Source organism: Perognathus longimembris, chromosome 10 (genome assembly GCF_023159225.1).
Source record: "Perognathus longimembris pacificus isolate PPM17 chromosome 10, ASM2315922v1, whole genome shotgun sequence".
Classification (NCBI taxonomy): domain Eukaryota; kingdom Metazoa; phylum Chordata; class Mammalia; order Rodentia; family Heteromyidae; genus Perognathus; species Perognathus longimembris.
Window position 1 is genome coordinate 31,308,156 of NC_063170.1, and position 21,862 is coordinate 31,330,017.

General features: G+C 44.1%; 1 protein-coding gene and 1 non-coding gene across 2 annotated transcripts in view; both read right to left on the reverse strand.

Annotated features, from left to right (window-relative positions):
- The window catches only part of Tep1 (telomerase associated protein 1), a 58,565-nt gene extending 37,115 nt beyond the window's left edge, over positions 1-21,450 (reverse strand). Inside the window, exons 1-12 of the mRNA XM_048355696.1 lie at positions 21,227-21,450; positions 16,444-17,017; positions 15,535-15,720; positions 14,904-15,038; positions 13,285-13,446; positions 12,792-12,953; positions 12,426-12,497; positions 7,174-7,298; positions 6,797-6,954; positions 2,563-2,672; positions 1,294-1,384; positions 893-1,079 (exon numbers count right to left, since the gene is read on the reverse strand). Coding sequence (XP_048211653.1) covers positions 893-1,079; positions 1,294-1,384; positions 2,563-2,672; positions 6,797-6,954; positions 7,174-7,298; positions 12,426-12,497; positions 12,792-12,953; positions 13,285-13,446; positions 14,904-15,038; positions 15,535-15,720; positions 16,444-17,010 — 1,955 coding nt within the window. The 5' untranslated portion in view covers positions 17,011-17,017; positions 21,227-21,450. The remainder of the gene's footprint in view (positions 1-892; positions 1,080-1,293; positions 1,385-2,562; positions 2,673-6,796; positions 6,955-7,173; positions 7,299-12,425; positions 12,498-12,791; positions 12,954-13,284; positions 13,447-14,903; positions 15,039-15,534; positions 15,721-16,443; positions 17,018-21,226) is intronic.
- Positions 3,972-4,073, reverse strand: LOC125358931. Its single transcript, XR_007212449.1, has one exon. It is a non-coding gene; the product is annotated as a U6 spliceosomal RNA (small nuclear RNA).
- Positions 21,451-21,862: the final 412 nt, after the last annotated feature.

Genomic DNA, 21,862 nt, shown 5'->3' on the forward strand with positions numbered 1-21,862 from the left:
CTCTGGAGCTCATGCCAACTGATAAGAAACAGAAAAACCCCCTAGGAAAAAGACAATTCCAAAACATGGGACATTTTCTGGGGTCCTTGAACCTGGCTTCCACAGCAATTTGCTGATATAAAAGGGAAGATTAAGATATTTAAGAGACGGGGGGCTGGGGATATAGCCTAGTGGCAAGAGTGCCTGCCTCGGTATACCCGAGGCCCTAGGTTCGATTCCCCAGCACCACATATACAGAAAACGGCCAGAAGTGGCGCTGTGGCTCAAGTGGCAGAGTGCTAGCCTTGAGCGGGAAGAAGCCAGGGACAGTGCTCAGGCCCTGAGTCCAAGGCCCAGGACTGGCCAAAAAAAAAAAAAAAAAAGATATTTAAGAGACGGAACAACCAAATGCAATGCATAGACTTGATTCAAAAAAATGATGAGCCAGATACTGGTGACTCATGTTGTAATCCTAGCTACTCAGGAGGCTGATATCTGAGGATTCTAGTACAAAGGCAACCAAGGCAGAAAAGTCCATGAGACTTTTCTTCAACTAACCAGCAAGAAGTAGGAAGTGAAACTGTGGTTCAAGTGGTAGAGTACCAGACTTAAGAGAAAAAGTCAAACAAAAGCAAGAGGCTCTGAGTCTCAAGTCCAGAGAGAAAGTGAGAGAGAAATAAAAAGAAAACCAATTGTTGCAAAGAACACTACCATAAACCAGAGATGTGAGAGAGAACACCAGCATGCATTAAAGAAGAGAGACACAGAGTCCATGGGAACCAATGAAATATTAAAGACAGGTTTTGCTGTGCAAAAGATGCTGCTAAGACCAAGCAGATCTGTACTGGAATAACTACAAGCACATGTCTCCAGAAAACAGCTGTGGCACGCACACACACACACACACACACACCTGGCTTTGTGTATTTTCAGCTTCTCCCACTTCAGCTGCTTGTAGATCACAGGTATCACCATAGCTGCCCGAAGCTGCTGACGACTAAGGAGATGAAGGTGTCTTGGATGAGCAGGCCTCTTGATATTTTTTGAGAGTCTAATCATTATCCGTCTCATGAGGTTTATATTGGAGGGAAAGGGCATTGCTGTGTGGTGACAAGTAAAAACATCTGAGTCAGACAGCCACTGTTCCCTCATCTTATCCTGTCATTAATATGTTCTGATCCCGAGGGCTGGCAATTGTCTGACCTCTGCCTATCCCCAAGTTGACAAGATAAGGAGCTCAGAATACCAGAGGGCCTATCTCATTTAGGCTGGAAAGCCATGCAGACATTAAAAGAAGGAAGCTAATACTAATACCTTTATTCCGGAGTTGAGCATCAAGGTTATCAATGGAATCATGGGCATTAAGGAATCTGAATGGAAACTGCCGACTATGAATCACAGACTTCTGAAAAACAAGGGAGGAACCATGAGCAGAGAACCAGGAAGGATAGGAGTGCTGAAGAGGCCATAGCAATGAAGTAACCACTTAATTCCTACCAACCAATTGTGAGGTGGGTAGAAAGGTGAGGAAAGGGAAACCGAATTACAGATACACAGAAGACAAAGTCACCATTTTAGCATACAAGAGGTGAGAAGATGAAGTTACAGAAGGAGCTCCTATTTATTTTATACCTCCCTCTCATCAATTAAATTTTAAAAGGATTCTTGCTTGGCGCTGAGGCCTTCTGCCTGTAATCCTAGCTACTCAGGAGGCTGTATCTGAAGACCACGATTTGAAGCCAGCCTGGTCAAATCCAAGAGACACTTATCTCTAATTAACCAGCAAAAAGCCAGAAGTGGAGCTGTGGTTCAAGTGGCAGGGTGCTAGCCTTCAGCAAAAGCTAACCAAGAGTTCAAGGTCCTGCATGATGATGGAGGAGGAGGAAGAGGAGGGGGGAAGGGGGAATAGGAGTAGGAGGGGGAGAGGAAGGGAAGAGGAGGGGGGAGGGGGAGGGGGAGGGGGGGGAGGAGAAGGGGGAGGAGAAGAAGAAGAAGAAGGAGAAGAAGAAGAAGAAGGAGAAGGAGAAGAAGAAGAAGAAGGAGAAGAAGAAGAAGAAGAAGAAGAAGAAGAAGAAGAAGAAGAAGAAGAAGAAGAAGAAGAAGAAGAAGAAGAAGAAGAAGAAAGGATTCTTTCTGGTAATCATTGAGCTCGAAAATTAAGAACAAAAGTTTTTTAATGCTACTGTAATTTCTCAAAGGACTGATTGAAATGTCAGACAACAAATCTGCCTTTGCATTTTCATACCTATTACAGCCCACAGTGAAATAGGCTGGTGGCCCTGGCCTTTCTTTGGTACTCATGAAAACCTGGCCACCACTATGGTAGCTGCAGCATTTTCTTTTCTTTGGCCAGTCCTGGTGCTTAAACTCAGGGCCTGAGCACTGTCCCTGGCTTCTTTGTACTCAAGGCTAGCATTCTACCACTTGAGCCACAGCGCCACTTCCGGCTTTTTCTATATATGTGGTGCTGAGGAATGGAACCCAGGGCTTCATGTATATGAAGTGAGCACTTAACCACTAGGCCATATTCCCAGCCCAAGCTGCAGCATTTTCAGCCACATGCTGCCCACCCCTCACACTTACTGAGTCCTGGAGTCTCTCCATAACAATGCCATGGTGGCGGGTGCTAATACCAACACGAAGCAGGTTGCACAGGTTTCGAACCATGGCCATGAATGGAAGCTTCCCATTGTCTGTGGAGGTTGGGGCAGAAATTGGAAGAAAGCAAACAAGCACTGAGAGAGAAGTCCAGACCCTGTCTGGGAAGTTCCAGATGGAGGGAATAGGAAACTACATATAATTTGTTCTAGTTCTTAAAAATTTGTTGTCTGCAACTAGTATTTAAACTCACTACCTTATGCTAGCTTTTGTTCACGATCCATGCAGTACCATCTGAGCCATGCACCCTACCCACTTTATATTTCTGGTCCAAGACCAGGATCTGAATTCTTGATCTGACACTTTTGTTCATTGGCTGACACTCTACCACCTGAGCCACATCACCAACCCCCATTCAAATATTTTAAAGGAGGTAGGCCTCATGGTTCAGGCCTGTAATCCTAGCTATTCAGGAGGCTGAGATCTGAGGATCACAGTTCAAAGCTAGTCTGAGCAGGAAAGCCTGTGAGACTCTTATCTCCAATGAACCACCAAAAAGCCAGAGGGGAGCTGTGGCTTCAGCAGTAGAGCACTAGCCTTGAACAAAAATAAAAGCTCAGGAACAGTGCCCAGGCTGAGTTCAAGCCCCAGGACTGGCACAAAAATAAATAAATAAATAAATAAATAAATAAATAAATAAATAAATAAATAAATAAAAGCAAATGTTTTTAAAGTTTAGAAAGATAAAATGAGGATTGACCTGAAGTGTCAGCAAACCAACCAACATTGTTTATGAAATACTTGTTTCAATGAATAACATAAATTACTAATGTCTCTGGTCCTAAAATTGAGTTCAACTGGAAAAATGTATCTCTAGTTTAGAACAATGGTTTCCAAACTTTTTTTAATGCCATTACTGGGCCTGAGCATTGTCCCTTAGCTTTTTTTTTTTTTTTGCCAGTCCTGGGGCTTGAACTCAGGGCCTGAGCACTGTCTCTGGCTTCTTTTTACTCAAGGCTAGCACTCTGCCACTTGAGCCACAGCGCCACTTCTGACTTTTTCTATATATGTGGTGCTAACAAATCAAACCAAGAGCTTCCTATATGTAAAGCAAGCACTTTACCACTAGGCAGTATTCCCAGCCCCTCCCTTAGCTTTTTCACTCAGGCTAGTGGCTCTCATACTCAAACCACAGCTCCATTTCTGCCTTTTTGGTGATTATTTGGAAATAAAAGTCTCATGGACTTTACTATCTGGGCTGGCTTTGAACCTAGACCCTCAGGTCTTGTCATCCTGAGTAGATAGGATTACAAGCATGAGCCATCAATGCCCTGCTATCACTGTCATATTATACTCACTTATCCCTATGATAGGATCATTTTTAAATCATAATTTTTAATATGGAACGCTTCACGAGTTTATGTGTCATCCTTGCACAGGAGCCATGTTAATCTTCTCTATATCATTCAATTTTAGTATATGTTCTGCCAGTGAACACTTTTTTTTTTTTGGTTGGTCATTGTTGGGAACAGCTGCGCCTTTAAGAGGGCACAGCTGGCTTTAGCCCATCCCCTCTCCTTCCACCTTCAACCGGAAGAGAAGCCCCTACCCCTGGGGGCGAGCACGTGTGCAATGGCGGGGACCCCAGAAACCCTGTCCTTGGGGGGCTGTGGTCTCTGCCCATAGAGGATGTTCCGTGACATCACCTGAGGGACAGTCATTTTAGCCAACCAGTAGCCCCTCTCCTGTGCCTGCCTTTGGGGGTATAAATTGTTGGCCCCTCCTTTGAATAAACCAGAACGCCCACTAGGCCATATTCCCAGCCCCCTATAAGACTCTTATCTCCAATTAACCACCAGAAAATCAGAAGAGCTCAGGGACAGTGCCCAAGCCCAGAGGTCAAACCCCACAACTGACAAAGTAAAGAAGCTCGGTGCCAGTGGCTTGTGCCTATAATCCTAGCTACTCAGGAGGCCGAGATCTGAGGATCATGGTTCAAAGCCAGGCCAGGCAGAAAAGTTCCTGTGGGACTTTATATCTCCAATTAACACTGACAAAGAAGCAAAACATCTGGGCTTCTAAAGTTCTAAAATGTGGTCTATTCAATTTCATCCAAGCCAGGTGCTAGTGACTCACACCTGTAATCTTAGCTACTCAGGAGGCTAAAATCTGAGACTCATGATTTGAAGCCAGCCTAAGCAGAAAAGTCTCTGAGACTCTAATCACCCATTAACTAGCAAAAAGCTGTAAGTAAAGTTGTGGTAGAGTTGAATCAGCCTTGAGTGAAAGAAAAAAATCACACATAGGTCTAAAGGTAGATATTCTTCTTTTTTTTTTCTTTTCTTTTCTGATGCTGGGGCCTGGGCCTTGTCCCTGAGCTTCTTTTGTTCAAGACTAGTGCGCTACCACTTGAGCCACGGCACCACTTCCAGCTTTTTCTGAGTAGTTTATTGTAGGTAAGAGGGCTGGCTTCGAACAACAATCAGCCTCCAGCTGATTCATTCTTCCTTTTTTTCTTTCTTTCTTTCTCTCTTTCTTTCTTTCTTTCTTTCTTTCTTTCTTTCTTTCTTTCTTTCTTTCTTTTTAGGAGGTGGGAACAGGAAGTTAAAATAAGGTTATTTTTATAAAGCCCAGGCTAACCTCAAATTCACTATGTTGCCATGCTAGCCTTAAATTCTCAACCTTCTGCCCTCAGTTTCCCAAGTGCTGGGATCACAGACATGTGCCACCATGCCAGGCAAGGCTTTAATTTATTTATTTTTCAACAAAAATTTAAAATTTTCAACAATCAAAGAGGGAGGCAAAAGAAACAAAATGGAAACATGTGAAAATAGAAGAACAATCTTTTATACTTCAAATTGACTAACAATAAAAACAGAGAGAAAAGATCAACTTAACCTGATCCTGCTCAATGTGAATCTTTCTCCTTTATCAGTGTAGACAAATTACTTACTCTTCCATGACCTAAATATGAGCTTCTGTAGAGATTCCAGTGTGCCAAAAGCCATTTCTATCTCATTTGAAATGAGCTATATAGGTAACGGTGGAAATATGATCCTAGGAGAGTTGCCACATCTGTCACATACTGATAAAGACTTGGGTATTACCTAACTGGAATACTGACCTATTAAAGACTTGGGTATGACCTAACTGGAATACTGACCTATCTATGATGCCAATTGCACACAAAGCAGGCACCACTGTCCACATTGTGACTGATGAATGGCAGACCTTAAAAATCCAACTATTTTCAGTAATGTAATTACTAGACATAAAAATAACTGCATCGGGGCTGGGAATATGGCCTAGTGGCAACAGTGCTTGCCTCGTATACTTGAGGCCCTGGGTTCAATTCCCCAGCACCACATATAGAGAAAACTGCCAGAAGTGGCGCTGTTGCTCAAGTGGCAGAGTGCTAGCCTTGAGCAAAAGAAGCCAGGGACAGTGCTCAGGCCCTGAGTCCAAGCCCAGGACTGGCCAAAAAAAAAAAAAAAAAAAGAACTTAAAAACAAAACAAAACAAAGAATAACTGCATCATGCCATGGAAACCTTTCAGTCAAGATCTAAAAGGTAAAGACAAAAATGAGAAGAGAACTGGGCTCTGGTGGCTCACACGTGTAATCCTAGCTACTCAGAAGGCTGAGATCTGAGGATTTTGAGACAAAGTCAACCTGGACAAGAAAGTCCATGAGAATTCTCTCTTCAATTAACTACCAGAAAACCAGAATTAGAGCTATGGCTCCAAGTAGTGGAGTGCTAGCCCTGAGCAAAAGAGCTCAGGGACAGTACCCAGGTCCTGAGTTTAAGCCCCATGACCAACAACAACAAAAAATGAATGAGAAGTGAGAGCTGGGTGCTGGTGGTTCACAGCTCTGAGGATCACAGTTCACATCCAGCTTGAGAAAGAAAGTCCACAAGACTTTTTTCTTCCAATTAACTACCAAAAAGCCAAAAGTGGAGATATGGCTGAAGTGGCAGAGTACCAGCCTTGAGTAAAAAAAGCAAGAACAAGAGGTCCTGAATTCAAGCCTCAATAGAGGCCCAAGAAACAGAAAAGGGAGGGAGGAAGGAAAGGAGGAAGGGAGGGAGGGAGGGAGGGAAGAAAAAGGAAGGAAGGGAGGAAAAGGAAGGAAGGAAGGAAGGAAGGAAGGAAGGAAGGAAGGAAGGAAGGAAGGAAGGAAGGAAGGAAGGAAGGAAAGGATGGTTAAGGTCACCCTACCTATGAGATCCTCCCAAACAGAAGCTTTATTGCCCCGAAGACTCAGCTCTCGCTCCCATGTCTCTGGTCTAGACAGCTTCATCCGCTGCCCAGCTCTGCTAGAATACCATGGCCCAGGGAGATGACTTCGAGAAAACTGCTGTAGATTAGAGGGGTACCTAGGACAGAGAAGAAAGTGTCAATCATTTTAAAGCTAGCAGAAAATAGAAAAGGAAAGTCAATAAAAGCCAGCCATGTTTACAAACAATATCTGCCTAGGCTTACATTACTCAAACTTGAGTCGCTATAAATTTAGAACTACCAAAAAGACTGGGGCCATGGATGAACTGTGATGGAGTCACCTTGATGGAAGATGTGTGCAGCATGTAGCTTCTCACCTGTAGCCAAGCAGGGCCAGAACATGCTGGGCAGGCTTATTGATATGCAGTCGCTGTACCAGCTTCTTCAGGGTGAATCTTGGCTGGCTGTTTTTCTTTGGTACTGGATTATAGGCTGCCTCAAACTGTGAAAACAGCCCCAAGTCCCATAGGGTCATTTCAACCATGTCATGGACTTTTTTTCAGAAAGCAGAGACCATAAACATCCTCCACCTGTCAGATAATTCCTTTCCATAAAATAGATTTGGACTGCCAGATACCAGGAGCTCACACCTGTAACTCTAGTTACTCAGGAAGCTGAGATCTGAAGATCACTATTCAAACCCAGGCAGGAAAGCCAATGAAACTCTAATCTCCAATTAATCACCTAAAAGTTAGAAGGGGAGTTGTGGCTCAAGTGGTAGAGTTCAGCCTTGAGCAAAAAAGGCAAAGGGACATTTCCCAGGCTCTGAGTCAAGCCCTAGTACTGACACAGAAAAAAGAATGGATTTGGAGAAAGAACAGAATGGAAGATATACAGCAACAAGACCCCTCATGACAAATATAAGACAGCAGCTCATGTACTATATTCCTAAAATGACATGTTGGATTTAAACCTCTTTGTTGTACAATTCCTTAATTTTTTTATTTTTTTAACTGTTTTGTGCTTGTCCTAGGGCTTGAGCTCAAGGCTGTATCTATGCTTTTTTCCCCCTAAAGCTAGCACTCTACCACTTGGGTCACATCTCCACTTTTGGCTTTCTGGTGGTTAACTGGAGATAAGACTCTCACAAACTTTCCTGCCCTGGGCTGGCTTCAAACCATGATCCTTATATCTCAACCTCCTCAGTAGCTAGGATTACAGGCAATGAACCACTGATGCCTGGATTTAAAAAAAAAAAAGACAAACTTATAATGAGAGTGCAGTTGCACATCTACAGTCCAAGTTGGTGGGAGGCTGAGAAAAGACAATCATTCAAACTCAGTAGTTTGAGACCAACCAGGGCAACAATAAGACTTCATTTCAAAACAAAAGACCCAGGTATATATATATATATTTTTTTTTGGCCAGTCCTGGGCCTTGGACTCAGGGCCTGAGCACTGTCCCTGGCTTCTTCCCGCTCAAGGCTAGCACTCTGCCACTTGAGCCACAGAGCCGCTTCTGGCCGTTTTCTGTATATGTGGTGCTGGGGAATCGAACCTAGGGCTTCATGTATATGAGGTGAGCACTCTTGCCACTAGGCCATATCCCCAGCCCCCCCAGGTATATTTTTGTATATCCACAATCCCAGAACTCAGGAGGCAGAGACCTGAGGCCAGATTGGAGTACAAGGGAAGAATGTCTCAAAAAAGGAAAAGCAAGGGCTGGGGATATAGCCTAGTGGCAAGAGTGCCTGCCTCGGATACATGAGGCCCTAGGTTCGATTCCCCAGCACCACATATACAGAAAACGGCCAGAAGCGGCGCTGTGGCTCAAGTGGCAGAGTGCTAGCCTTGAGCGGGAAGAAGCCAGGGACAGTGCTCAGGCCCTGAGTCCAAGGCTCAGGACTGGCCAAAAAAAAAAAAAAAAGGAAAAGCAAAACTTCCTCTGAAACCTTGATACTTCATATATTTTAAACTCATTTACTTTACCCTACTGAACATTTAACCTAAGAGTAAACATAATATTAAGGACAATAAAATAGAAAAAAAAATTTAAACCTCATACTTGGATCCCATCGTAATCCTGGTTGAGAATCTTGAGGCAAGAAATTGGCATGTACCTTCATTTTTGGTTCTGGTCTATTTTTGTTTTTGCATTGTTGGGGATAAAATCCAGGGCCCTGTATATACTAGAGAAATATTCCCCTATAGAAGTATACCCCAACCCTATTAGTATTTTTTTTGTCAGTCTTGGGGCTTGAACTCAGGACCTGAACTCTTTTGATCAAGGCTAGTGCTCTACCACTTGAGCCATAGCTCCACTTCTGGTCTTTGAGTGGTTTATTAGAGATAAGAGTCACGTAGGGACCTTTTGGCCTGCAACCCTCAGATCTCAGCTTCCTGAATAGTTAGGATTACAGGGGTGAGCTACTAGCACCCAATCCCTATTTGTATTTTTTCAATCTAATAGAATTCTATTTATAGGATATGGTACTGTGGCTCAAAGTAGTAGAGCACACTAGCCTTGAGCAAAAGAGTTCAGGGACAGCACCCAGGCCTGAGTTCAAGCCCCACCACTGACCAAAAAAAAAAAGGGAGGGGGGGTGGGATTTGTTATAAATATCAGCTCAGAACAGGTAGGAACTTCCTGAACAGAGTCCCAGGGACACAACAGATTGGAGACAGACTTTGTCAACAAATGGGACTACATTAAAATAAAAAGTTTTGGGCAGGGGCTGGGGATATGGCCTAGTGGCAACAGTGCTTGCCTCGTATACATGAGGCCCTGGGTTTGATTCCCCAGCACCACATATACAGAAAATGGCCAGAAGTGGTGTAGTGGTTCAAGTGGCAGAGTGCTAGCCTTGAGCAAGAAGAAGCCAGGGACAGTGCTCAGGCCCTGAGTACAAAGCCCCAGGACTGGCCAAAAAAAAAAAAAAAAAAAAAGTTTTGGGGCTGGGAATATGGCCTAGAGGCAAGAGTGCTTGCCTCGCATACATGAAGCCCTGGGTTCGATTCCTTAGCAACACATATATAGAAAAGGCCAGAGGTGGTGCTGTGGCTCAAGTGGCAGAGTGCTAGCCTTGAGCAAAAAGAAGCCAGGGACAGTGCTCAGGCCCTGAGACCAGTCCCCAGGACTGGCAAAATAAAATAAAATTAAAAGTTTCTGCATAACTAAAGACATTGCTACTAAACTAAAAAGACAGCCAACCAAATGGGAAAAGATATTCACCAGCAATGTATCAAGCAAAGGCCTAATATCCATCATGTTCAGGAAGATCAAGAAGTAATCCCTCCCAAAACAAATAAACCAATCACTAAATGGGCAAGGGTGCTAAAGAGAGATTTCTCAGAAGAGGGAGTAAAAATGGCAAAGAAACACAAGAGAAAAGGTTCATCATCCTTGGCAGTAAAGGAAATGCAAATAAAAACAACCCTGAGATACCACCTTACCCCAGTCAGAATGGCCTATACTCTGAACTCAGGCAACAACATGCTGGAGGGGATATGGAGAAAGAGGAGCCCTACTACACTGCAGGTGGGAATGTAAACTAGTACAACCACTCTGTAAAACAGTCTAGAGGTTTCTCAAAAAACTATGACCCAGCCATACACTTCTACCCTGAGCAGCAGGATCCAGGATACAAGGACACCTGCACTTCCATGTTCATTGCTGCACTGTTCACAATAGCCAAGATACAGAAAAAACCTAGATACCGCACTACAGAGGAATGGATCCAAAAAATGTGGTACCTATATACAATGGAATTTTACACAGCCATTAGAAAGAATAATGGCATTCAGAGAGAAATGGATAGAACTAGAACAAATCATGTGGATTGAGGTAAGCCAAGAACAGAGAGACAAAGGGCACATGGTCTCCCTGATATGCAGATGTTAGATTTAAAATGCAATGAGATATAACAAAGTAAGCAGGACTTAAGATACCAATATACAGTGAGAACCAAAAGATGACAATCTTGGGAGAAAAGCACCAAAAGCACCAAATAATAAGACCCAATCACTTCTTCTGAAAAGAATACCAAAAATAAGGAAACAAAGGATCTTATTTTTAGATGATACTATATTCTTTTCTCTCTCTCTCTCTCTCTCTCTCTCTCTCTTTTTTTTTGCCAGTCCTGGCACTTGGACTTGGGGCCTGAGCGCTGTCCCTGGCTTCTTTTTGCTCAGTGGCCCTTCTGGCCTTTTCTATATATGTGGTGCTAAGGAATCAAACCCAGCACTTCATGTATATGAGGTAAGCACTCTTGCCACTAGGCCATATTTCCAGCCCGACACTATTCTTTACTTCATATATGATGTACACACAAACACATCTGAGGGAAGCTGGGAGGAGGACACAGAATGAGTGGAAAGAGGGTAGAAAAAATATATACTGCAGAGGAGCCCATCAGCTACACTGGACATTGATGAAAGTTAACTAAGCAATCAATGGTGGTGATGGGAGGGAGGGAGGGAATGAGAGAGAAAGTGGGAACAGATGATACTAAGCAAAAGGAAAGAAATGTACATATCACCCAATCTGGAAGAAATAGTTTTGTTGTTCATAGAGTTTGTAAGCTTTGTAGAGTAGAATGATGATTTTCATCACTGTGAAGGTTAAAAAGTATACTATGAAATATATGTAATTACTTAAACTTAATTTTATTTATTTATTTTTTTTTTTTTTTGGCCAGTCCTGGGCCTTGGACTCAGGGCCTGAGCACTGTCCCTGGCTTCTTCCCGCTCAAGGCTAGCACTCTGCCACTTGAGCCACAGCGCCGCTTCTGGCCGTTTTCTGTATATGTGGTGCTGGGGAATCGAACCTAGGGCCTCGTGTATCCGAGGCAGGCACTCTTGCCACTAGGCTATATCCCCAGCCCCTTAAACTTAATTTTAAAAAAAGAAAATGAGGTATATATACACAATGGAATTCTATGCTTCCATCAGAAAGAATGGCATTGCTCCACTCATAAGGAAGTGGAAAAACTGGGAAAAATCATACTAAGTGAAGTGAGCCAGACCCAAAGAAACGTAGACTCTATGGTTTCCCTCATTGGTAATAATTAGTTTATGTTTAGGATAGTCCTAGCAGAGGATCACAATAGCTCAATAGCTATGTGCAAATGATCATATAAAATGATGCTAAGCAAAATGAACTCCAAGATATGGAAACAAGAGGTTTTTCATTGTTATTTTTAATGCACTATGAGAAATTACCTCTTTTTTCTTTTGTTTTTCTTCCCTATGGTTTATCTCCTATTGTCACTGTTTTTTATTTTGGTACCCTGGGTATTGTATATATGTTTATCTGAATTAGGAAAGGGAAGGGGAACATCAATATGATGGGGCAGAGGAAAAAGGCGAACTAATGCAACAGCAATACTGACAAGACAATATGTTGTAAACTAACTGCACAACTGGGGGGAGGGAGGAATTATGGAGGAGGGAAGGTAGGAGAAAAATAAAGGAGGAAGTAACAAGTTTGTCAAGAAATGTACTCAGTACCTTATGTATGTAACTGTAACCCCTCCGTACATCACCTTGACAATAAAATTAAATTAAAAAAAATCAGTATCAGCTCAGAAAAGACTACATGCACATATACAACTCTAGAACAAAAGACTTACCTTAATCTGTTCATTTTTAAGTGGCCAAAGGCTCTTTGGAAAACATCTCTCAGAAAATGGGCACTCCATCTTCTACAGAGACAAGAGAAGCTATTTCAAGCAGGGAAACTAAGGCTCTTCCTGGAGAAACCATTCCAACGGCTATCTATCAGAAAAGAAACCAGCTGAGGAAAAGCCCCACTTTTCCCTTTCTGCTCTTGAGCTCTTCTAGTGACTCTGAACATCTCTGACTCTTTTGGATGCTACCCAGGACATGTCAAATGCTTAATGTAGAATCCTATCCTCTACCTCCAGCTCATTTAATCATCCCTTCCCAGAGAAAAGGGGCCTGGTTTATAAATGACAAGGGCTATGGCAGGGACTGACTGGAGGGTGTGCCAGGAAGTGGGGTCTTTTCTTGGCACGGTGCTTCCTTGGGTTATACTTAGCCAGTTGGTACTCATCAAACTGTGCAAATTTGTCAGTCATTGCAGCACGGAGGCAGGCAGGCAGGGGCACCAGCTTGTTCTCATCTCCTTCAACCAAGCACTGTCACAGAGAGAGAAGACAATGAGAGACCAACTCCCCCAAACAAAACAAGAAAAAGCATTATGAGACTACAGAAGAAGGAGCAAGTCATTGTAATTCCTATGGCACTGAACAAGTCACCAGTATTCTCTGGTCTTCGTTCATCATTATAAATATCCAGAATAAAATAAGATCAACTTCTCAAACTTTGGTTCAACCTTTTCCCCCATATTTTCTCTGTTGCACAACCCAATATTATAAAGGGAGTGGCTGTCCTGAAAAATCTCAGAATTATCTAGAAAATTTTCTCCACAGATACTAATAGCAAAAGAGAAGGAATTGAGTGCCATACCTGATAGAACTCTGCTACCTGGATCCAATCAGAAGGCAGGTGCACAATGGCACAGAAATATCGTCGCAAGTGGGGGCGACAGGCTGGCAAGAAGGCAGCAATGGCCAAGACTTTATTGGCCACAGTTCGTATGTTCAACTTCTGCCTAGTATACAAAGATGCCTAGAGCACAAAGTGAAAAGGGTTAGCATCTTGGCCTCTTCACCCATAGCCCCATTCCCTACACTAACTTAAATCTGTCTGCTAAAATCTTCCCTTGAATACTCTATGTCTACAACACATAAAGCCCAAGCCCTTTGGCTTGGCATGGCAAGCCCTCTGTAATTTAGTTTTTTGTGTGTTTGTGTGTGTGCAAGTACTGGGACGTGATCCCAGGGCCTCACCATCTCACATGGCTTTCTCACTCAAAGTGGGTCCTCTACCTCTTGAGTCATAGCTCCACTTTCAGCTTTTAACTAACTGGAGATAATGAATATCTCTCACATCTGTCTGCCTGGACTGGCTTTGAACTGCAATCCTCAGGTCTCAGCCTCCTGAGTAGCTAGGATTACAGGCGTTTGCAACTAGTGCTCAGCTCCTAATTTAGTCTATATCCAGCCACCTTTCCAACAAGTCTTCTTCTAAGTCTCCTGACTGTCTTCCCAATCAAGTTCTTTTCCTATTTGGAAGACTACTCCTGTCAACATCTGCCAAAACCTTAACTAAGAATTCATTTTGCTAGCTGGGCACCAGTGGCTCACACCTGTAATCCTAACTACTCAAGAGACTACATCTGAGGACTGTGGTTCAAAGCCAGCCCAGACAGGAAAGTCCATCAGACTCTTATCTGTAATCAACCACCAGAAAACTGGAAGTAGCCACAGCTCAAGTGGTCGAGCTCTAGCCTTGAGCTGAAAAGCACAGGGACAGCACCCAGGTCTAGCATTCAAGCCCCACCCCCACCCCCACCCCCACCCCCAAAAAAAGTTCAAATTGCTAATTAAACCTTCCAAATCTTCTCAGAAAATAGTCACCTTCTCTGCTTCTGAAACATTATCCATTGATCTAGTTGCATTTATATATTTACTTTTCCTTAAGAGCCAGATCCTTGCTTCACTGTTGGTTCTTCTTATGACTCCCACAAGCTAACATTGTGGACTTAGCTATGCAAATCAACCCTACTATACTCAGTTCCTTAGCTCATCTTTCTCTACTCTTGTCTGTGTGTGAGAGGAGAGTGTGTGTGTGTGTGTGTGTGTGTGTGTGTGTCCATACTGGGGCTTGAACACAGAGCCTGGGCACTGGTCCTTAGCTTTTTTGCTCAAAGCTAGTATTCAACAACTTGAACCACAGCTTCATTTCTGGATTTTTGGTGATTACTTGGAGAAAAGACTTTCCTTCCCAGGCTAGTCTCAAACTACAATTCTCACACCTCAGACTCCTGAGTAGCTAGGATTACAGGCTTGGGCCATAGGTACCCAGCCTCTTCCACTACTCTTTACAGCCCCAGCCCCAGGAACTAGATTAAGATTGACCTAGAAATTCTATTTCTTACTAAGTTTTTTCTACCTCTCACACATAGTAACCCCATTCTCTTTCTCCTAGTTTCCTGCTTCCATCCCTCCTTCACTGTGAAATACCTTGAGGATGAACTCAGGATCCAAAGTGGCCAGTTCTCTGCTGATTTCAAGGATGAAAGCTTGGGTAGGGTCATTTGCATCTTTTATGTTTACATTTGAGGCCAGAGTAGAACACAGTAAGCCCAACAGAGCCATCTAGACATTGGGAGAAGAAATGAGTGAGGATAAAAGGACTAACTTAAGAATCCACACAGACCAGCTTAATAAAGGACAAGCCAGGTACTGGTGGCTTACACCTGTAATCCTAGCTACTCAGGATGAGATATGGGGGTCAAGATTCAAAGCCAACCTAGGCAAGAGACTCTTATCTCCACATGATCACCAGAAAGGCAGAAGTAAAGCTGTGACTCAAGTGGTAGAGTGCCAGCCTGAGCAAAAAAGCTAAGGGACAGTGTCCAGGTAATATGAGCATAGGAAGGAAGGGAGGGAGGAGAAAGAGATAGAAATAATAGACCCCCACATTCAGAAAGGATGACTGTCTAATCAACTTAGAGATTAGAAAAAGAATTAGGGAGAATAGAAATTAGGTCATGTCCCCTTCTTTCCCTTCATTTGGGGAAGGGCTGTTTCTGACCTCTGTCCTTTCTCTAACTCCACCACCATCAACTTCTTCCAACTCTGAAAGTTTTACCTTTTTTTCATGAAGGAGTTGGTCAGTTGGCTCAGGATGAGATGTGGAATTCCCAGATGTGAGCTTTAGGGCCTGGGCCTCCATGTCCTCTTCCTCTCCCAAACTTAGACTATAAAAAGGCATTGGGGCCTCTGCTTCTTCATTTCCTTCTGGCTTTTTCTTCTCTTCTGAATAACACCAATGCCCCTAGAAGAGTGGTGGTTAGAAATCACAGCATGCACTCACGGCCCTTCAAACACATGGATCAAGGTGAGTCCTAGAAATAGGAAAGATCTACATCTCTGTGTAGCAATCTCCTTTACACACCAACATTGATCAGCATTGGTTTGTCCTATATGCTTTGTGCTCTCATGGTCATAAAACTTTTTTCTATACAACCTTCTGCTGGGCCTTTACCCAGATGCTTCATAATCTTCCTTCTGCTTCCATTTCCTTATGGCTCTCACAGCCTGGGAGCCTGAGGCCCTCCCATTCCTCTTTAATGCTATAAAGATATTTTTAGAGCCAGGCACTGATGGCTCATGCCTGTAATCCTAGCTACTCAGAAGGCTGAGATCTGAGGATTACAGTTTGGAGCCAACCTGGTCAGGAAACTCTGATATTCTCATCTCCAATTAACCAATTGGAAAAATACAGAAATGGAGCTGTGGCTCAAGTGGTAAAGCTAAAATTACAGGTGTGAGCCACCAATGCCCAGCTCTGTCCAGAATCCTTGAACTAGATATGCAGTAAAAACGGGGATGCTAATGAAGTCAGCAATGGGGAAAAAAGCACCTCAGAAAAAAAACTGAGGAGAAAAGGTACCAAATACAGAGTACTACAGAGAGAAGTAAGAAGCATTAATTAAGCTAGTGACAAGAGTACATAACAGACAGGGCTAGAATCCAGATGAGTGTACAGAGCTATTACCAAAGTTGCTTCCTGAAATCTTTTTGTAGTAGAGGTGGATTCCAGAGTCTTGGGACAAGTAGGAAGATCTAGTCCCTCAGAGAGATGCTGAGCCCTCCTACTTGGTGGCTCAGAGAGCAGGTAACTGTGGGTGTTCAAGTTGTTTAAATTAGCTTGCATCACATGAGATGTCTGAAGGCACTGGAACAAGGGGCTGGCAGACAAAGTACTCTTTACAGTGGGGAGGGTAGCTAGACACTGGTTCTCTAAGCAGAGGATATCTGAGTGGGCAGACATATGCCTATGTGGCTTCTCTAGGGGATGTAAATCAGGGAGCATGGCCAGGCATCGGTTCTCCAAGGAGAGGATGTCTGAGTGGACAGACAAATGTCCATACGATTTTTCCATGGCCTTCAGGTCAGGAATTTGACCCATGCACCGGTTCTCCAAGGACAGGATATCTGAGTGGGCAGACATATGCCTATGTGGTTTCTCCAGGGGCTGTAATTCAGGGAGCATGGCCAGGCACCGATTCTCCAAGGAAAGGATATCTGTACAGGCAGACACATGCCCACAGAGTCTCTCCATGGCCCTCCTAGAAGAAAAGAAAGATTGATGAGTATTTGACATCTAAAGAAGTATATTGAAGCCAGGAGCTCATGGCTCATGCCTATAATCCTACAAACTCAGGTGACTAAAATCTGAGGATAGTAGTTCAATGCCAGCCTGGGCAGCAAAGTACATGAAACTCTTATCTCTAAATAAACACCAGAAGTAGAGCTTCAGATCATGTAGTACAGCACTAGCCTAGAGATAGCACTCAGACCACGTTCAAGCCCCAGTACTGACACTAAAACAAAATAAAACAAAACAAAAATAAAAACAGGATATGATAGATCTGACTTTTGAATTCTGGCTTCTCTACCATGAGACCTTGGCCAACCTATTTTAACTCTATATGCCTCTGCTGTCTCATCTATCAACCTTACAAAAAAAGGCCTATAAGAATGAAGGAGAAATATGAACACTTGGACAAGAGCCTGACACTTAAATATAGTAAGGGTTCAGTAAAGGGAAGTAAGTCTTTGTTATTATCCAATAAACTATAAAATCCTTTTGTTTTATTTGGGCAACGGGATGTCCTCTAGAGCCCAGGACCTCATGATTCTTCTGCTTTTCTCCCCAGGGATGGGATTCGAAATGTACACACCCTTAAGTGGTTACTACTCCCTCCACAGATCCTCTCAGATCTATCTCTATTGCCATTCCTCCTACCACTACTTTTGTTGAAACCTTATATTCTACTTGTGATTATTATTGACACCATTCAGATCTGCCTAAAGAGCTCCCTAATATCGACCTCAGCCACCAATTATAACATCACTATGTTTATCAAAATAAAAAAAAACTTTTGTTGGCTTAGTTGCCTATTTTTCTTACTGAAATGAAACTCCTGGAAGGTAGGGCTCCTTTGTCTTGTTTCCATCTGTAGCCTCAGTCTCCTACACAACCTAGCTTCTGTCCACATGACAGCTTCATTTGTAACTGATGCCCCAACGTAACTCCCTACATTTTATGTCTAGTGGTTCATACATGCAACCTCAGCATTTAGGTGGCAGAAGCCATTGAGAATTCCAACCAGGCTGGACTACAAAAACCTGTCTCAATACAAAACTGTGATGGTTTGTATGCTTCCTTCATCTTGGTTGGGATGGAAGGAAAGTAAGAAGGAAGGAAGAGATGAAAGAAGGGAAGGAGGAAGGAGGGAGGGAGAGGAGAGAGAATCAGAGAGAGGTACTGTTGGTTCACACCTGTAATCTTAGGAAGCTGAGATCTGTTGGTTCATACCTGTAACCTTAGGAGGTACTTAGTGTTAGCATTTCACTAGCCTCAGATCCTCAGCACCTCCCACAAGCCCCCAGATCCACCCATACCTAATGATTCCTCCTTCCTGGTAATGGGCCACAATTGGGTTTATGTTCTAAATGGAACTTTTCTGGCTTGTGCCAAGGGTGTGTTCTCCCATATTGTTCATGTTAACTGGTCCTGTGAACTTGTCAGCCTTTTGCCTGACCTTTTCAAAAGTCTCTTTTAACAGGATAACATCCCTCACCCAGGATGCCACCTGGGAACTCGCAGTTCAAGGCCATCCTCTTATTACACTTCTCTGCCCAGTGCAGATCTGGACCCTGAAGACCCCAGGCTGTGATTCCTTGATGTGCCCAAGCTGCAGGAGGTAGCCAGAGGAGACCATGACACCTATTGGCCCTGATAAGCATTCTCATGGAAATGATGAGGACTTTTACCAACCAAACTGTCAAATACTTCTTGGATGGTACCAGGCCAAATGACAAATCAGGGACCCCTGACTACTTCGCCCCTTTACAGCAGGAAGTAGTTCCAGAAGAAACAACCTCTGCCCATACTCCCAGCCTGGTACCCATACTCTGTTATTAATAAACAACAAATGGGGGAATGTTAGCATTTCCCTAGCCTCAGGTCCTCAGCTCCTCCTACTAGCCCCCAGATCCACCCATACCTAATGAGCCACCCCTACTCACTACCTACCTACTTCCCCTTTACTCCCAGAGAGAGAAGCTGCCACCTGGATAAGGTGCAGACACCATGTAGCTCCCTCTTCCCTGAGAACTATGGCCTCACTAATTAACCTCCTTATGAACCTTCTTCTCCTGCCTGTGATTATCTCTGCATGGTCCTCTGGGATGGCCAAGACCTATGCTTTCATTGTTAGGTAGTGAGTAGGGGTGGCTCTTTAGGTATGGGTGGATCTGGGGGCTAGTGGGAGGAGCTGAGGACCTGAGGCTAGGGAAATGCTACCACTTCCGATGCTGAGATCTGAGGATTCCAGTTCAAAGCCAGCCTGGACAAGGAAACTCCATGCAACTCTTGTTTTTTTGTTTTTTGTTTTTTTTTGGCCAGTCCTGGGCCTTGGACTCAGGGCCTGAATCCCTGGCTTCTTCCCGCTCAAGGCGCCACCTGAGCCACAGCGCCCCTTCTGGCAGTTTTCCATATATGTGGTGCTGGGGAATCAAACCAAGAGCTTCATGTGTAGGAGGCAAGCACTCTTGCCACTAGGCCATATTCCCAGCCCCCAAGCAACTCTTATCTCCAACTAGCCAGCAGAATGCTGGAACTAGAGATGTGTCTCAAATAGTAATGCCAATCTTTAGAGAAAAAGCTAAACAGAAAAAGCAAGGGCAATGACTCACAACTATAATCCTAGCTACTCAGGACACTTAGATCTGAGGGTAGATGTGTTAAACCAGTGGAGAAGGAAAGCTCATGAGATCTTATCTCCAATTAACTATCAAAAAAAATTCTGGAAGTAGAGCTCAAGTAGTAGTGTGCTAACCTTGAGAAAAGCTCAGGGACAATGCTCAGGTCCTGAGTTCAAGCTCCAGGTCCCACATTAAAAAAAGAAAAAAGGAATAATCAATCTCTGAAATAAGCCAAAAAAATTTCCCCTATGAAAACAGAGAATGCCAGGTGCTTCTAGCTCATATAATCCTAGCTACTCATAAGACTGAGATTTGAAGATCTCATTTGAAGGTAGCTAGAGCTGACAGATCCTAGAGACTCTTATTTCCAATTAACCAGCAAAAAGCACAATGTGAACTCGTGGCTCAAGTGGTAGACCAAGGCCCAGCCATGATGGAAAAAGCCAAGTGTGTGGGGGTTGAGAGTGAAAATATATTTAATGCATATCACATGAATTTAGGAAAACTGTGATGGGAGAGAATGATTAAAGAATATTGATAAGATGGGGGGTGAGGGAGGGGGGTATGAGGGACAAGGTAACAAACAGTACAAGAAATGTATCCAATGCCTAATGTATGAAACTGTAACCTCTCTGTACATCAGTTTGATAATAAAAATTTGAAAAAAAAAAGAATATTGATAAGATGTACTGTAATCAAACAAACATGTTGAATGGTGACCCCTTTGTATAACTACTTAAAAATATTAAAACTTAACTAAAAAAAAACTTTTGCTAGGTACGGGTGGCTCATGCCTTGTAAGCCTAGCTATTCAGGAGGCTGAGATAAGGATAGCGGGTTCAAAGCTAGCCAGGACAGGAAAGTCTGTGCAGCTCTTATCTCTAATTCACTAGCAAAAAGCTGGCAGCGGAAGTGTAGTTCAAGTGGTAGATCAGTAGCCTAAAAACTTAGCAACAGTGTCCTAGCCCTGAGTTCAAGCCCCAGGATCGGCACACCCACTGAAACCAAGAAAAAAAGTAACCTTTCACCAGGTCACAAAAACAAAGCTTTGATAATTCACAAGAAAAAGAATCACACAAGTTATCTTCGTTAACTAGAAAGCTAAGGGGGGACAGCCAAATGAGAGTGTGAGGCCTGAGTTCAAGCCCTAGTACAAGCAGAGAGGGGGGAGAGAGGGAAGGGAATAAAGGGAGAGGGCTTCAAATAAGACTAACAGAAAAGGGCTGGGGATATGGCCTAGTGGCTAGAGTGCCTGCCTTGTATTCATGAGGCCCTGGGTTCAATTCCCCAGCACCACATATACAGAAAATGGCCAGAAGTGGCGCTGTGGCTCGGCTCAAGTGGCAGAGTGCTAGCCTTGAGTAAAAGGAAGCCAGGGACAGTGCTCAGGCCCTGAGTCCAAGCCCCAGGACTGGCCAAAAAACAAAACAAGACTAACAGAAAAATAAGTCATGTAAGCATTTCCTCGCAGGGGTTTGTCTAGAGACTCGGCTCCCACAGACGGAAAAGCTAAGCCCTCCTCGTGCTGGGGCCGTTCCCCAGAGTCGGCCACTAGCGCAGCTTACTCACTTTCCGGGGCGCCTGGAAACGACCGTGCCGCCCGGGACTTCCACCTGAGGCTCCCCGTGGGTGTCAGCCACTCCCCAGCGAGGGTCCCGAGGCAGGGTGTAATGAAACTCTCCCTTCTCCCCTCGCCTTCCACACACCCAGGTCCCGGGGAGCTGCCGGAGGAACCCGCGGAAGCGCCCCAACCGACTCCAGCCCGTTCTCCGCACCAGACCCAGGCCCGGTCACGGTTCCGCCTGCACTCCTCCTCCGCAGGTGCAGGAGCAAGAGCAAGGCCGTGCTCCTGCCGGAAACCCTACCGGGTGGCCCGCTTCCCAAGACCCAAATGGCCGGGACAGGGAGGGGCCGGGGAAGGGGGCCGGCCTGAGATGGGCGGGACCGGACGTGCCAGCCTGCAGGACAGGAGGGCGGAGCTTCGAAGCTGCGCCCTAGGACCTTCGAAGCTCTTTCTGGGCCCTAGTTTCTGAGTTTGGTTTGTTTTTCTTCGCCGTCTTTTCCTTTCCCTGCTTCTTTCTCCAGTCCCTCAGGTTTTTCCTTCTACCAGATTTCCCTCCTCGTTGGCTAGTTTTCACTCATACTCCTTGTTATTATAAAGGTGACATACAGAGGGGTTATAGTTACATAAGTCAGGTAAA